This window comes from Caenorhabditis elegans, chromosome I, assembly GCF_000002985.6.
Source record: "Caenorhabditis elegans chromosome I".
Taxonomy (NCBI): Eukaryota; Metazoa; Nematoda; class Chromadorea; order Rhabditida; family Rhabditidae; genus Caenorhabditis; species Caenorhabditis elegans.
The window spans coordinates 654071-667398 of record NC_003279.8 but is presented as its reverse complement, the minus strand read 5'-3'; the positions used below and the strand labels follow the sequence as shown (position 1 = coordinate 667398).

At 34.5% G+C, this 13328-nt stretch overlaps 3 protein-coding genes across 4 annotated transcripts; 2 read left to right on the top strand and 1 right to left on the bottom strand.

Annotated features, from left to right (window-relative positions):
• The first annotated feature begins 496 nt into the window (after positions 1 to 496).
• On the top strand, positions 497 to 3012 carry Y65B4A.9 (Protein kinase domain-containing protein). Of its 2 annotated transcripts, none has more exons than NM_001392362.1 (6): positions 497 to 703; positions 1117 to 1233; positions 1279 to 1508; positions 2212 to 2311; positions 2360 to 2851; positions 2899 to 3007. In NM_001392362.1, the coding sequence occupies exons 1-6, from the start codon at positions 593 to 595 to the stop codon at positions 2956 to 2958; spliced, it is 1110 nt and encodes a 369-aa protein (NP_001380160.1). In that variant the 5' UTR covers positions 497 to 592; the 3' UTR covers positions 2959 to 3007. The 2 variants fall into 2 exon arrangements, with proteins under 2 accessions (NP_001380160.1, NP_001293249.1); NM_001306320.3 differs by having other exon boundaries at positions 499 to 769; positions 2899 to 3012.
• Positions 3013 to 3788: 776 nt separating this feature from the next.
• Positions 3789 to 7834, top strand: Y65B4A.8 (Cytidyltransferase-like domain-containing protein). Its single transcript, NM_058365.9, has 5 exons — positions 3789 to 3956; positions 4017 to 4333; positions 4385 to 4467; positions 5479 to 6085; positions 7123 to 7834. The coding sequence occupies exons 1-5, from the start codon at positions 3850 to 3852 to the stop codon at positions 7392 to 7394; spliced, it is 1386 nt and encodes a 461-aa protein (NP_490766.2). The 5' UTR covers positions 3789 to 3849; the 3' UTR covers positions 7395 to 7834.
• On the bottom strand, positions 7813 to 13309 carry cus-2 (17S U2 SnRNP complex component HTATSF1). The gene is made up of 4 exons (NM_058364.5): positions 13172 to 13309; positions 12340 to 13117; positions 10653 to 10839; positions 7813 to 9018 (listed from the first exon to the last, which is right to left on the bottom strand). The coding sequence occupies exons 1-4, from the start codon at positions 13269 to 13271 to the stop codon at positions 8755 to 8757; spliced, it is 1329 nt and encodes a 442-aa protein (NP_490765.1). The 5' UTR covers positions 13272 to 13309; the 3' UTR covers positions 7813 to 8754.
• Between the last annotated feature and the right edge of the window lie 19 nt (positions 13310 to 13328).

Genomic DNA, 13328 nt, shown 5'->3' with positions numbered 1-13328 from the left:
TAGGCAGGAGGCGGGCACGCAGGCGTGTAGGTAGGCAGGTATACATGTAGGCGAGGAAGAAAGGTAAGTAGATAGGCACGTAATTAAGAACACACGTAAAGTATACTGGCAAAAGGCTGGCAAAAAATGTAGACATAAACGTAGGCAGGAAGGTAGGCAGGCACTCAGGCGTGTAGGTAGGCAGGTATGCATGTAGGCGAGGAAGGAAGGTAGGTAGGTAGGGGGGGGGGGGGGGTACGCCTAACAATACTGGAGAATCTGGACCATTTTTCTCAGTTTTTTTTTCGTTTTTCTTTTGTAGTATTTCTGAATTTCAGATTATGTTCGGGATTTTGAAATAAATTCTGAAAAACTTTTTTTTAATAATAAGAAACGTGAAAATCTAGAAAAGAAAAGAATGACAATAAAATATTTAAAAAATAAATATTTTCCTCGTAGCCTCTTAATCCACATAAAATCCCCCCTCCTCATTATCATCATAAACTCCAAAAACCCTACAAAGATAATAAAATCTATTTCGAAAAGTTTCGAGTCTCCGATTTTCGATTATCGATTCACTTCCGAATAATCGTGACATTTCGGTGTTAAATCAATGACGTCAGTCGGACCTGGACAACCGCAAAAGGAGCTCATTCGAGCACAAAACGGCACCTATGAAGTCACGAAACCGCTGGCGACGGGCACGTTCGGCTCGATTTACAAGGTAAAACGCGAGAGTGATGGGAAGTTTTTTGCGGTCAAATGCGAGGCGTTGAACATGAAGAGCTCGGTGAGTTATTTATGGTGTGTTGGCACGGTTTTAGAAGCGTGCCTGCCTACCTTTTGCAGGCACGCTTAGGCTGCCTTGTTGACAAGCTAGCAAGTCCATGTAGGCGCCAAAACACCTGCCGCGGTCTAGCCTGCCTCGCGCAGCCAGCCTTCTGTATAGTGCGGCGCGGAACCCGGAAAGTGTCGGTCGCGGCGAAGGAACCAACTGTCTTGTGGTTTAACGGCGGCCGACAATTTCCGAGTTTAGCCACTCATTATAAAATTACATGACTAAGTGCAGTGAGTTTCCAAACTCGGAAATTGTCGGCCGCCGTGAAAACCGTTTCTAGAGAGCAAAAAAAATTCCAGCTTCTTCGTCAAATGTCAGTTGTCCTCGCGTCGATCCACCACCCATCTCCATTCTTCACGAATATCGAGGAACGTGGCACGGTTCCAAATCGCTTCCTCTTCATTGTGATGCCATTGGTACCATTTTTCGTTGCCTAACTTCAGCCAAATTCCATATTTCAGTATGGCGAGAACCTATACGAGCTGATGATGAACACGAACAAGGATCGCAAGTTCAGCATGGCGACGGGTCTTCACTTGGCCGAGCAGACGCTGGCCGCGATTCGTGACCTCCACCGGAATGGATTCATTCATCGCGACATCAAGCCATCGCATTTCTGTATTGGAAGAGAGATTGACGGACAGCACCATCAGGTTTACCTGTTGGATTTCGGGTTGTGCAAGAGACCGAGGTAGATTTTTTGGCATCTGGGGCTTCCAGTGAGGCGCGAAATGCGGGCCTCATGCCGACGCCGCGAGCTGCTGTGTGTATGCAATGAAGTGCAAAAAGTAGTTATTTGGAGCGGTCGGCAGTTTTTGCGCTCCATTGACAATTGCCTGACGAACAACGCGTGGGAAAGTCGCGTACTCCACACGGACAAATACATTTAGTTTTACAACTAAAATCGAACCGCGACGCGACACGCAACGCGCCGTAAACCACAACCCCAGATATGGCCGAGACAAAATAGCCTAGTTCAGAAAAATTTAAGCGGGGTTCAAAATTTTCTGAAAAAAATTTTGGCGGGAATTCAAATTTTCAGAGAAAAAATTTTGGCGGGAATTCAAATTTTCAGAGAAAAAATTTTGGCGGGAATTCAAATTTTCTGTGAAAAATTTTGGAGGAAACTCAAATTTTCTAGAAATTAATGTTTGCAGAATTTCAAAAAAAAACACCATTATCAATGGAGCAAAATTCAAAATCTCACTTTATATTTATTCAGACAATCCGAATTTGCAACAGTGACACCTCCGAATTCAATTCCATCCTATTTTGAGTGGGAAAGTCGCGTACTCCACACGGACAAATACATTTAGTTTTACAACTAAAATCGAACCGCGACGCGACACGCAACGCGTCGTAAATCTACCCCGAAAACTTTTTTTAAAATTAAGATTCGTCAAGAAGAACGACGAAGCTGAGGAGCAGATGAGAAAGAATGCGATTCACTACAGAGGAGTCGTCAAGTACGCGAGCGTTCATGCTCACCAGGGGGTAACCTTACCGTTCACAATTTCTTTAAAACAACTTTTTTCTTCCCAGAAAAATCTCGGCTACAAGGACGACATGGAGTCCTGGTGGTACATGGTGCTCGAGTTCTTCCTCGGAGCTCTCCCATGGGCACTGCTCAACAAGGAAAGCGAACAGGACGTGCTCCACTTGAAACGTCGCATCACTGCACCGATGGTCGCGTCGGTTTGGAGAACCACTCCGGAGACCACTGCTGGGTTCTTTGATCTTCTGACCATCATCCGTGAGCCCAAGGATGTCGCTGAGTTTGTGGAGTACGATCGTATCGCTGATGGGATCCAGAAGCTGTTTGAGAAGTCTAAGTCAAATACCCAGGAGCCACCAGATTGGGATTGTATGACGGATTACAAGGGTCCTGGATACCAGCAGGTACTGATGATCGCGCCGCCTGAGGTTGGGCTGAAGCCGGAGATGGACTTTGGGAAGAGCGATCCGGGAGCCGGGGGAGAATCTGGAGAGCAGCCAAAGAAGGAAGATGTAGACAAGAAGAAAAAGAAGAAGAAGGTTTTTTGTTAGATCGGAGCGCGTTTGCATATATGAGAAAATTTCAGAAGTCTAAGAAGAAGGGGAAGAGCAACAACAAGACGACGTCGGCGGAAGAGGTTGAATAAGATAAATGAACTTGTGGTATTTGTGGTATTGAATAAAGTATTTTGGTTTTAATTTTTATTGTTAGAAAAAATTTAGAAATTGCGCAATGTGCAAATGCGCTCTTCTGTACTTTAAATCTGCGTATGTATAAAAGAAATTTAGAATATTTGTCCGGTCTCGACACGACAAATTTGTCTTAAAGGGCTTGCGCCTTTAAAGAGTACTGTAGTTCCAAAATTTTGCCAAACTTTTGTGTTATTTTTATGGTTTTCCCATATATTTAAGTTTTTAAAAATGCTGGCTTGAACAACAACAATTTATTTCAAACATTTTGGGCTGAAAATCACACAAAATGCATTTAATCATTTTATTACTGTTTTATTAAATAAAAAACGCTGAAAATGCGCACGCGCAGCATATTTGACGCGCAAAATATCTCTGAGCGAAAAATACAGTAATTCTATTCGAATTTTGACCGCGAAATTTAAGTTTCTTCGGTTTTCCCATGTAATTTTTCTCATTTTATTGTTGTTTTTCATAAAAATGGGAAAAATGATCCTAGATTTTCATAAAATTCACAACATTTTCAGCGATGTTTTGGTTTTCGTTTAGAAGCAATATTATATGCTCTAAGATATCTTATTTTGAAGCTAAAAATACGATGAGTACGTTTACATTATTTTCAGTTCAATAATTTCTTGTTTTTCTTGTTTCCGGCATGTCTGAAAGATTTTACAGCAAAAAGGAGGGAAGTGCGCTCCACCGTCACGCGTTAGAGACGAGAGACGCGAGACGAGAGATGAGACAGTGTGTGAAATAGAGACGCGCAGCCGATAAGAGCAGCGAACGTGGCAGCGAATTTTTCTATTTAAAATTTGAGGAATATTCCCTGATATTTCTCATCATTCTCAATGAGCTCGAAATACGGACTTCTCGTGTTAAATAGCAAAAATGTGCAAAAACTGAAGCAATTGCTCACGTCTGCGGCCGCCGCGTTAAGCTCGAAGCTTTATGTGAGGTAAAGTGCTTTGGGCTTTTTCCCGGCTCGAAAATCAAGGTTAACAAGGATTCCTTGCAGATTAAACCCGGACGAGCCGCGAACCGACGAGCTAGTCTCGAAAATCTACCTAACATCGGCGAGCTCATGCCCGAAGCTCGACGTCCGTCTAGTTGTGTCGGAAATCCGCGGAAATCCCGAGAATTATGTGCTAATCGGCGAGGAAAAGCTGCTGGAGAACGCGGAAAAATTGGCGGCGGCGAAAAAGTACAAAAAAGTCGTGTTGGGCGGCACATTCGATCGGCTTCACAATGGGCACAAAGTGTTGCTCAACAAGGCTGCCGAGCTCGCTTCTGATGTTATTGTCGTGGGGGTCACCGATAAGGATATGATTATTAGTTAGATTATAGCTTGGAAATAAAACTTTTAACAAATTGGTTTTTTTCCAGAAAAATCATTATTCGAGATGATTGAGCCTGTGGAGTTTCGGATTAAGAAAGTTGTCGATTTTGTAGAGGATATTTCCGGGACTGTAAGAGTTTACCGATCAAAAATTCATTAAAAATTGCCAGAAAAAATTATTTATTTTTCGAAAAATAGGAAAAGAAATAAATGTTTTTTAAAAAAATTTTTGCCATTTTTCGGAAAAACCGCTGATTTTTGAAAAAAAAACATCGATTTTTAGAAATTCCAACAAAAAAATTAATAAATCGAAAAAAATAGCAAATGTTCGATTTTCCAAAAATAAAGAAAAATTTAAAAAAAGCTTTTTTTTCAAAAAAAAAAATCGAAATTTTTCCATAAAAATTTAAAAATTAAAAACAATAAATATTTAAATTTTTCAGTTTTCTATAAAACTTTAGGAAAAATCGATATTTTTGGTCCATAAAATATTTTAAAAAACTAAAATTTTGGTTTTTTTCCGATTTTCCAAAAAAAAAAATTTAAAAAATAGAAAAAAATTTTTGTTTCGATTTTTCGGATTTTCCAAAAGAAAATATTGGAAAAAATCGAAATTTTCAGATTTTCAAAAGAAAAAATTGAAAAAAAAACGGAAATTGCATTAAGGCAACACAAAATTCTGAGAATGCGTATTGCACAACATATTTGACGCGCAAAATATCTCGTAGCGAAAACTACAGTTATTCTTTAAATTACTACTGTAGCGCTTTACGGGCTTGATCGATACAGTAGTCATTTAAAGAATTACTGTAGTTTTCGCTACGAGATATTTTGCGCGTCAAATATGCTGTACAATACGCATTCTCAGAATTTTCTGTTCCCGTAATACAATTTCCGTTTTTTTTTTCAATTTTTCTATTGCAAATCTAAAAACTTCGATATTTTAAATTTTTTCTTTTGGAAAATCCGAAAAATCGAAATATTTTTTTTCGATTTTTTGTTTTGGAAAACTCAAAAAATATATAATTTCTGTTTTTTAAAAACTTTTCTAAATAAAAAATTTCGGGAAATTTTTTTTTCCGATTTTCTAATTTTCCAAAAATGGTCATTTTTGCTCAATAGAACCCCCATAATTTTCCAGGCAAAATGTCTCGCGGAGCCAATAATCGACCCATTCGGTCCTTCAACACGAATAAAAGACCTCGAAGCGATAGTAGTGTCCCGGGAGACCATTAAAGGTGCCGATGCGGTGAACAAAAAGAGAAATGAGCAAGGAATGTCGCAGCTGGATGTGATAATTGTCGAGCTGGTGGAAGGATCCGATGAGATCCTGAAAGAGACAAAGATCAGCTCAAGCTCCAGACGACGAGAGGATCTGGGTCACTTGCTCCGTCCAGCTCGGGCGGTTCCAAGAGAAACGGGCGCCCCGTACATCATTGGGCTCGCCGGAGGAATTGCGTCGGGAAAAAGTCATATCGGGAAATATCTCCGTGAAACGCATAATTTCGATGTTATCGATTGTGATAAGCTCGCACACACGTGCTATGAACGGGGAAGCTCGTTGAATCGAAAAATCGGCGAACATTTTGGAGGGGATGTCGTTGTCGATGGAGTTGTAGACCGCCGGAAGCTTGGAACGATTGTGTTTTCGGATAAGGTGAAGCTCCGCGAGCTGAGTGAGCTTGTTTGGCCGGAGGTGAAAGAGAAAGCTATGGAGATTGTGAAGAAGTCGACGGCGAAAGTTGTTGGTGAGGGGGGGGGGGGGGGGGAAGTGAAAATTTGGATTTAAAAAAAAATTTTAATTTTTGAAATTTTTCGCGAAAAATCGTGGAGACCAAAAAAATAGAAAAAAATTATTGTTCCACAATTTTCAGTGTTTTTCAGAAAAATCGGAAGAAAAAAAAGTTTTTTCGATATTTTTTTGAAAATAACGAAATTTTCGTTTTTCTTTGATTTTTCATTTTTTTTTTGGTTTTTGTGAGATTTTGAATTTTTTTTTTTTGGAAAATCGGAAAAAAATCGAAAATTTCCGTTTTTTCTTTTATTTTTCAATATTTTTTGAAAAATAGAAAAAACAAATTATTGTTCCGATTTTCAGTTGTTTTTCTGGAAAATCGGAAAAAATTGTTTTTTTTTTTGAAATATTTGTTTTTTGTTTATTTTTCTTTTTTTTTTTGGAAAATCGGCCAAAAATGTTTTTTTTTGGTTTTTGTGCGATTTTTAATTTTTTTTTTTTGAAAAAAATCGAAAATTTAGATTTTTTAAATGTTTAAATTTTTTGGAAAATCGAAAAACCCAAAAATATGTTTTTTTCCAATTTTCATTTTTATTTTCTGAAAAAATATAATCGAATATTTGGATTTTTTTTCAATTTTTCAATTTATTTTTTTGAAAATAACGAAATTACATTTTTTCTTTTTTTTTTCGATTTTTTGGAAAATTTGGTATTAAATTTAAAAAATCTACAATAACACAAATTTTACTAATCGTGGAAAAAAAGTGAAAAATCGATGAAAATTCAGCAAGTTTGAAATTACAGTACTCCTTAAAGGCGCACACTTTCTTGAATTTAACCAAAAAATCGTGAACACGCCAATTTTTTGCTAAATTCTAAAACGTGTGCACCTTTGAAGGGTACTGAAGCTTCAAACTTTGCAGAATTTTCATCGATTTTTATTTTAAAAAAACGCGAAAATAATAAATATTTTTTAAACAGCCAATTTTCCCCGTTAATTTTGCAAAATCATAATTTTTTCTGCAAAAGTTGAAAAAAAAATTCATTCAGTCATCGAAGCGGCCGCACTAATCGAAGCCGGATGGCACAAAACGCTCGCCGAAACGTGGACCGTCTTCGTGCCAGCAGATGAAGCCGTCCGTCGAGTCGTTGCGAGGGATAACCTGACTGAAGATCAGGCCAAGGATCGCATGTCGTCACAGATTTCGAATAAGGAACGTCTCGACAATAGCAACGTGGCGTTGTGCTCTCTGTGGGCGTACGAGGAGACTCATGCACAGGTCGATCGAGCTGTGGAAGAGTTGATGAAGAGAATTTTGTAGATTTTGTAGATTTACTAGTTAATTGTGTATTATTATGAGACCACGAAATTTTAAAATTGCGTATTGAACAACATATTTGACGCGCAAAATATCTCGTAGCGAAAACTACAGTAATTCTTTAAATGGATACTGTAGCGTGCTAGTGTCGATTTACGGGATCTCCATTTTTCCTACAATTCTTTAGGTTCTTTAAGATTCCCGTAAATCGACACTAGCGCGCTACAGTATCCATTTAACGAATTACTGTAGTTTTCGCTACGAGATATTTTGCGCGTCAAATGTGTTGCGATGTACGCATTATCAGAATTTTGTATTACCTTAATATGTGCCTGTTTTTTGCCTGCCTACTGCCTACTTTGTCTGTGATTATCTCGATTTTAATTGTATCACTGGGTTTTTTTTTTGAAGTTTTCGGGAAAGGAATATATAAAAATTAATTTAAATGAGTATATAAAATGCAATTTTCACAGAAAAAACTCTAAATGACCTCGAAAATTTTCGAAAAAATTGAACATTTTCGTTACTTCAAATTTTTTTTTAGTTAGGAAAATCGTAAGATTGAAATTTTTGAATTTTTTTCGTTGAAAAATCGATAATTTTTGATTTTTCAAATTTTTTGTTTAATTTCAAAAATTCACGGATTTTTAGAAAAAAATTTCAAATCAACGACACAATGGCGCAGAAAATTTTAAAATTTTCGAAAAAAGGGATTTTAACTGAAATTTGGTTTTTTTTTTGAATTTTTTTGAATAGGGAAAATTGAAAATTTCTGGTTTTTTCAGATTTTTAGGAAAGTATTTTCATATTTGATTTTTGGTGAAATTTTTCGTTCTTTTAGTTTTTTTTTTCTAGAAAACCGAAAACATGCAATTTTTCGGAAAATGCTTCCAAATTTAATTAATTTTTTTTTGAAAATTTCAATTGATAGGTTGTTCCTATTTTCGGAAAAAAAATGTATAAACTAAAAATAATTTTTCAAAAAAAAAGCAATTTTCCAAGAAAATTTTTTTCCCGGAAAATCGTAGGATTGAAATTTTAGAATTTTTTTAAAACTCTCAAATTTTGGCCATTTTTCTTTTTAAACGACCCAATTGGCCCAGAAAATTAGAAAATTTCGAAAAAAGGGATTTTAATTGAAATTAGGCAATTTTTGTTCGAAATTTTTAAAATATCGCGATATCGTCGAAAAATTTGGCAAACATTTTTAAAGCTAATTTTCGAAAAATCCATGAAAACGAAAATTCACTAAATTTGATATTTTTGGGCGATTTTGAACATAGTTTTGGTAAAAATTGATCGGTTGCTCCTCTCGGAAAAATGTATAAACTAAAAATAATTTTTCAGAAAAAATTTAGATCAATCAATTATCTTCAGCTTCATCGTCATCATCGTCGTCGCTCTCCTCCTTCGTCTCACTACTTCCACCCTCAATATACTTCTCGTACTCTTTCCGACGCTTCTCCTCATCCTCTTCCGTCTCCTCGACCTTAAACTTTGTCCGGCCATCCCAGAGCTCGGCTGTCAATTTCCGACCGTCAACTACTCGTCCGTGAAGATATTTTACAGCCATATCCGATTCTTCTGTCGTTGGAAAGGTTACCGATACGACGCCGTCCGGGTGGTTCTGAAAATTGGGGAAATTTGATGGAAAAAGTCTATTTAAAAATTTTTGATTTAAATTTTAAGACAAAAATCTGCACTTTTTCAAAAAAATTTTTTTTTTTTAATTAGGAGCCTTTTTTTTTGGAAAATCAAAATTTTTCATTTTTAAATAAAAAATCAAAATATTTCGTTTTTTTTAATAAAAAATCAAAATTTTTCGTTTTTTTTAATAAAAAAAAATCAAAATATTTCGTTTTTTTTTTTAAATAAAAAAAGTGGAATTTTTCCGAAAACGCTACAGTAGACACTTAAAGAATTACTGTAGTTTTCACTACGAGATATTTTGCGCGTCAAATATGTTGTGCAATACGCATTCTCAGCATTTTGTGCACTCGTAATAGAAGAAATTTTGAATTTTTGATTTTTTACAACGAAAATCGACGAAACTGACAAAAAATCAGCAGTTTGTCAAAAAAAAAGCATTCTTGAAAAATAACTAGAAGCCTATTTTTTTTTTAATCGATTGTTTTTTCCGAAATATTCAAGCGAAAATCAAAAATTTTCGTTTTTTTTCAATAAAAATTTTTGAATTATTTCAATAAAAATTTTTGAATTAATGATTTTCAAATTTCAAAAAATGTCAAAAAAATCGGAAGTTAATCAAAATTCGATTTGTTTTTTGAAAAATACTCATAATTTTTTTTTGGAAATTTTAAAAATGTCTTTCAGAAGATTTTGAATTTTTTTAATCGAAAAAAAAAACCAACAATTTTCGATTTTCCGAAATTTTTTGTTGTTTTAATTCCGTAAATTAGCTAAAAATTGTTTTTTTTAATTTTTCGAAATCCATAGTTTTTATTTATTTATACATTTTGATGATTTTTTTTTGAAAATTGAAAAATCCAATAACTTTAAAAAATCCAATAACTTTTTTTTTAAATTTATCTTTTTTTGAACAATTTATTTTAAAAATCGATAAATGCATCAATTTTGGGGTTCTTTTTGAAAATTAGCTTTACTTTTTTTAAAATTAGCTAAAAATTGTTTTTTTTTTAAATTTCTCGAAAAAAAAAGCTGTAAAAAATTTTTGAAAGAACAATTTATAACCATTTCTCATTGTTTTTTTAAAATACTTTTTTTTCGAAAATCGAAATTTCCAAAAATTTTCGGTTTTTTCGAAAAATAGCCATTTTTTAATGTTAAAAATTTATTTTTTTTTAGAATAAATTTTTTTTGAAAATCGAAATTTCCACAAATTTTCGGTTTTTTTTCGAAAATTAGCTAAAAATTGTTTTTTTTTAATTTTTCGAAAAATAGCCATAATTTTTTTAATGTTAAAGGTTATCTTTTTTAGAACAATTTTTTTGAAAATTTGTTAAATCCAATAATTTTGGGTTTTTTTTCGAAAATTAGCTTTACATTTTTAAAAATTTTTCCGACAAATAGCTTCAAAAATTTTTGATCCCGTTTTTAGAATATTTTTTTATGAATATCGACATTTCTAAAAAAAAAAATTTTCGGTTTTTTTTCCAAAATTAGCTTCAATTTTTCGAAAATTAGCTTTAAATTTTTTAAATCTTTTTTTTTTAATTTATTTTTTTAGAATAAATTTTTTTTACAAAAATCGAAATTTCCACAAATTTCCTCAATACCAACCGCATAAACGACGACTTTCTTAACAATTCCATATTTCTGACAACTTTGTGTCATTTCCTCTTTCAAATCCAACATCAACGCCGCATTCTTGTTCATCATTTCCTGAGTGAACAGATTTTTGACAATAACCGTACAGTCCGACTTTGGACGGTAGTTACGTGGCTTATCGGGCGTCCATTCGAAGATTCTGGAAAGGAAAAATCAGAATTTTTGGTTGAAATTTGTAATTTTTGAGGGAAAAATTCGAGAAATTATTAAAAAATGGTAGAAAATAACTGAAAATATATTTTTTAGGAACCAAAACAACCAATTTTTTTCGATTTTCCTCGAATTTGAATTTCGTAGTGAAAAATCCGGACAGTTTACGATTTTTACACCAAAAATTAGGGTAATACGGTCGCCGGTCACGACACGACAAATTTTTTGTAAAATTCTAGAAGGTATGCGCCTTTAAATAGTACTGTAATTTCAAACTTTGTGGAATTTTCTTCGATTTTTCGTAGTTTATTTGAAAAATCAAAAAAAAATTCCATAAAGTTTGAAATTACAGTACTCTTTAAAGGCGCACACCTTTTTTAGAATTTAACAAAAAAATTGTCGTGTCGAGACCAGCTACCATATTACCCTTATTTTAGGTGTAAAAATTGTAAAATTTCGCAATTAAATAATATTTAAAAATTCCGGATTTTTCACGGAAAAATTTGAGTAAAATCGGCAAAAGTTGGCTTTTTGGTCCCTAAAAAATTGATTTTCAGTTAGTCTCTACGATTTTTAATAATTTTTCGAATTCTTCCCGCAAAAATTACACATTTTAGCCCAAAAAATTGTTGAATGAAAAAAATTTTTTTTGTCTTTTTTCGTAATTTTTAGTGTGAAAATTAAGAAAAATAAATGCTAAAATAAAATATTTTTTTTGCAAATTTAGGCAAAAATCGGGATTTTTCTACAAAATTCAATAGTTTTTTAGTCAATTTCATTTGATTTTGTGTCGTTAGTTTATCTTTTCTATGAAAAATGCAAGGAATTTGGCCTAAAATTCGCAATTTTCGAGTTAAATCTGGTATTTTTTGGGTGAAATCTGAAAATTCTAAGATTTTCAGCAGGTTTTCAAGTTAACAATTTTGTTGGGTTTCAATTTTTGTTTTTTTAAACCAAAAATCGAAATTTTTCTCTGAAATTTTGTGATTTTCAAAGCCATTTGTCATCAAATTCGGACAAAAATCCACGATTTGGGCCAATTTTTTCGTCGATATATTATGGGAACACAATATTCTGAGAATGCGTATTGCACAACATATTTGACGCGCAAAATATCTCGTAGCGAAAACTACTCTTTAAATGACTACTGTAGCGCTTGTGTCGATTTACGGGGGCTCGATTATTGAAATAAATTTTTTAGATTTTTTTGTATTATTTTCCTATTTTTTGCCCAATTTCAATATCACATAAATAAATTCTTTTAATTCATTTCGAAAATCGAGCAGCCCGTAAATCGACACAAGTGCTACAGTAGTCTTAGTTTTCGCTACGAGATATTTTGCGCGTCAAAAAAAAAAAAAATGTTGTGCAGTACGCATTCTCAGGATTTTGTGTTCCCGTAATACGATTTTTTTTGGTTTTTTTTCATTTTTTCAGCTTAATGTCGATTTACGAGCTATTTCAAATTTCACCAAATATTTTTTATTACTTATTCTGCTGCTCCATATATCGTTTTTTCTGCGCCGCAGTCAATTTCCGCCGCTTCCTCGCCGGATCAAAATCGCCCTTCATCTCAAATCGAGCTTCCTCAACCTTCACTTCCCGCCCGTTTAAGTTCGCTCCATCGAGAATGTTACAGGCAAGCTCGACAGATTCCTTCTTAATATAACAACATCTTCCGTCGCCTTTGAGTTTGCCGTTTTCCTCCCGGTAAAGCTTGCATTTCGGCTTATTCGTTCGAATATCCGGCTGAATAACTCCACATTTTGACATAAATTTCTGGAATTCCTCGTCTGTAATATCTTCCGGAAGATTTGACACATAAACCGCATGAACCTTATCTCCTAGGTCAAGCCAGCCCTCTTTAGCGTCTTCCCCGGCTCCCAAGCCAACTTTTTTCTTCCGCTTCTTCTCCTTCTTCTCTTCATCTTCTTTTTGAGCTTTTGCCGCTTTTTCTTGCAATTCTTCGTCCATTTTTTTATAAATATCATCATACTGAACCCCGTAATTCGCTTGATATTCTGCGATAAAATCCTCATTGACCTCCTCCTGCTTGGCCTTCGGCACCCATTCCTTCTTTTCTTCATCCCAATCATAGTGCCTATGAGCTTTTTTCTCCTGATCCTCCTGCTCAAACCACAGTTGGCTCAGAAATTCCACTTCGTCGAGGCCTACGGGCTCCCAGTCCTCGTCGATGTGCTCCAGAAGATCCCCATCTTCGCCGTACTTTCCGTACCATTTATTGTTGAGAAATCGTCGAGAAAAACCTAGAAAAAATGCAAAAAGTAATTGAAAATTGATAAAGTCAGCATTTTCCTCACTTTGGTCGATGATAATTGCTTGAGCTGGGATTTCATGGATTTCATCGATTTTTTGAGATTCTTCTTCATTTTCCTCGGTTTCTGGCACAAAATCCGACATTTTTAAGCCTGAAATTAAAGAAAATCAGCAACTTTAATAAATTCGAAAAAAAAATAA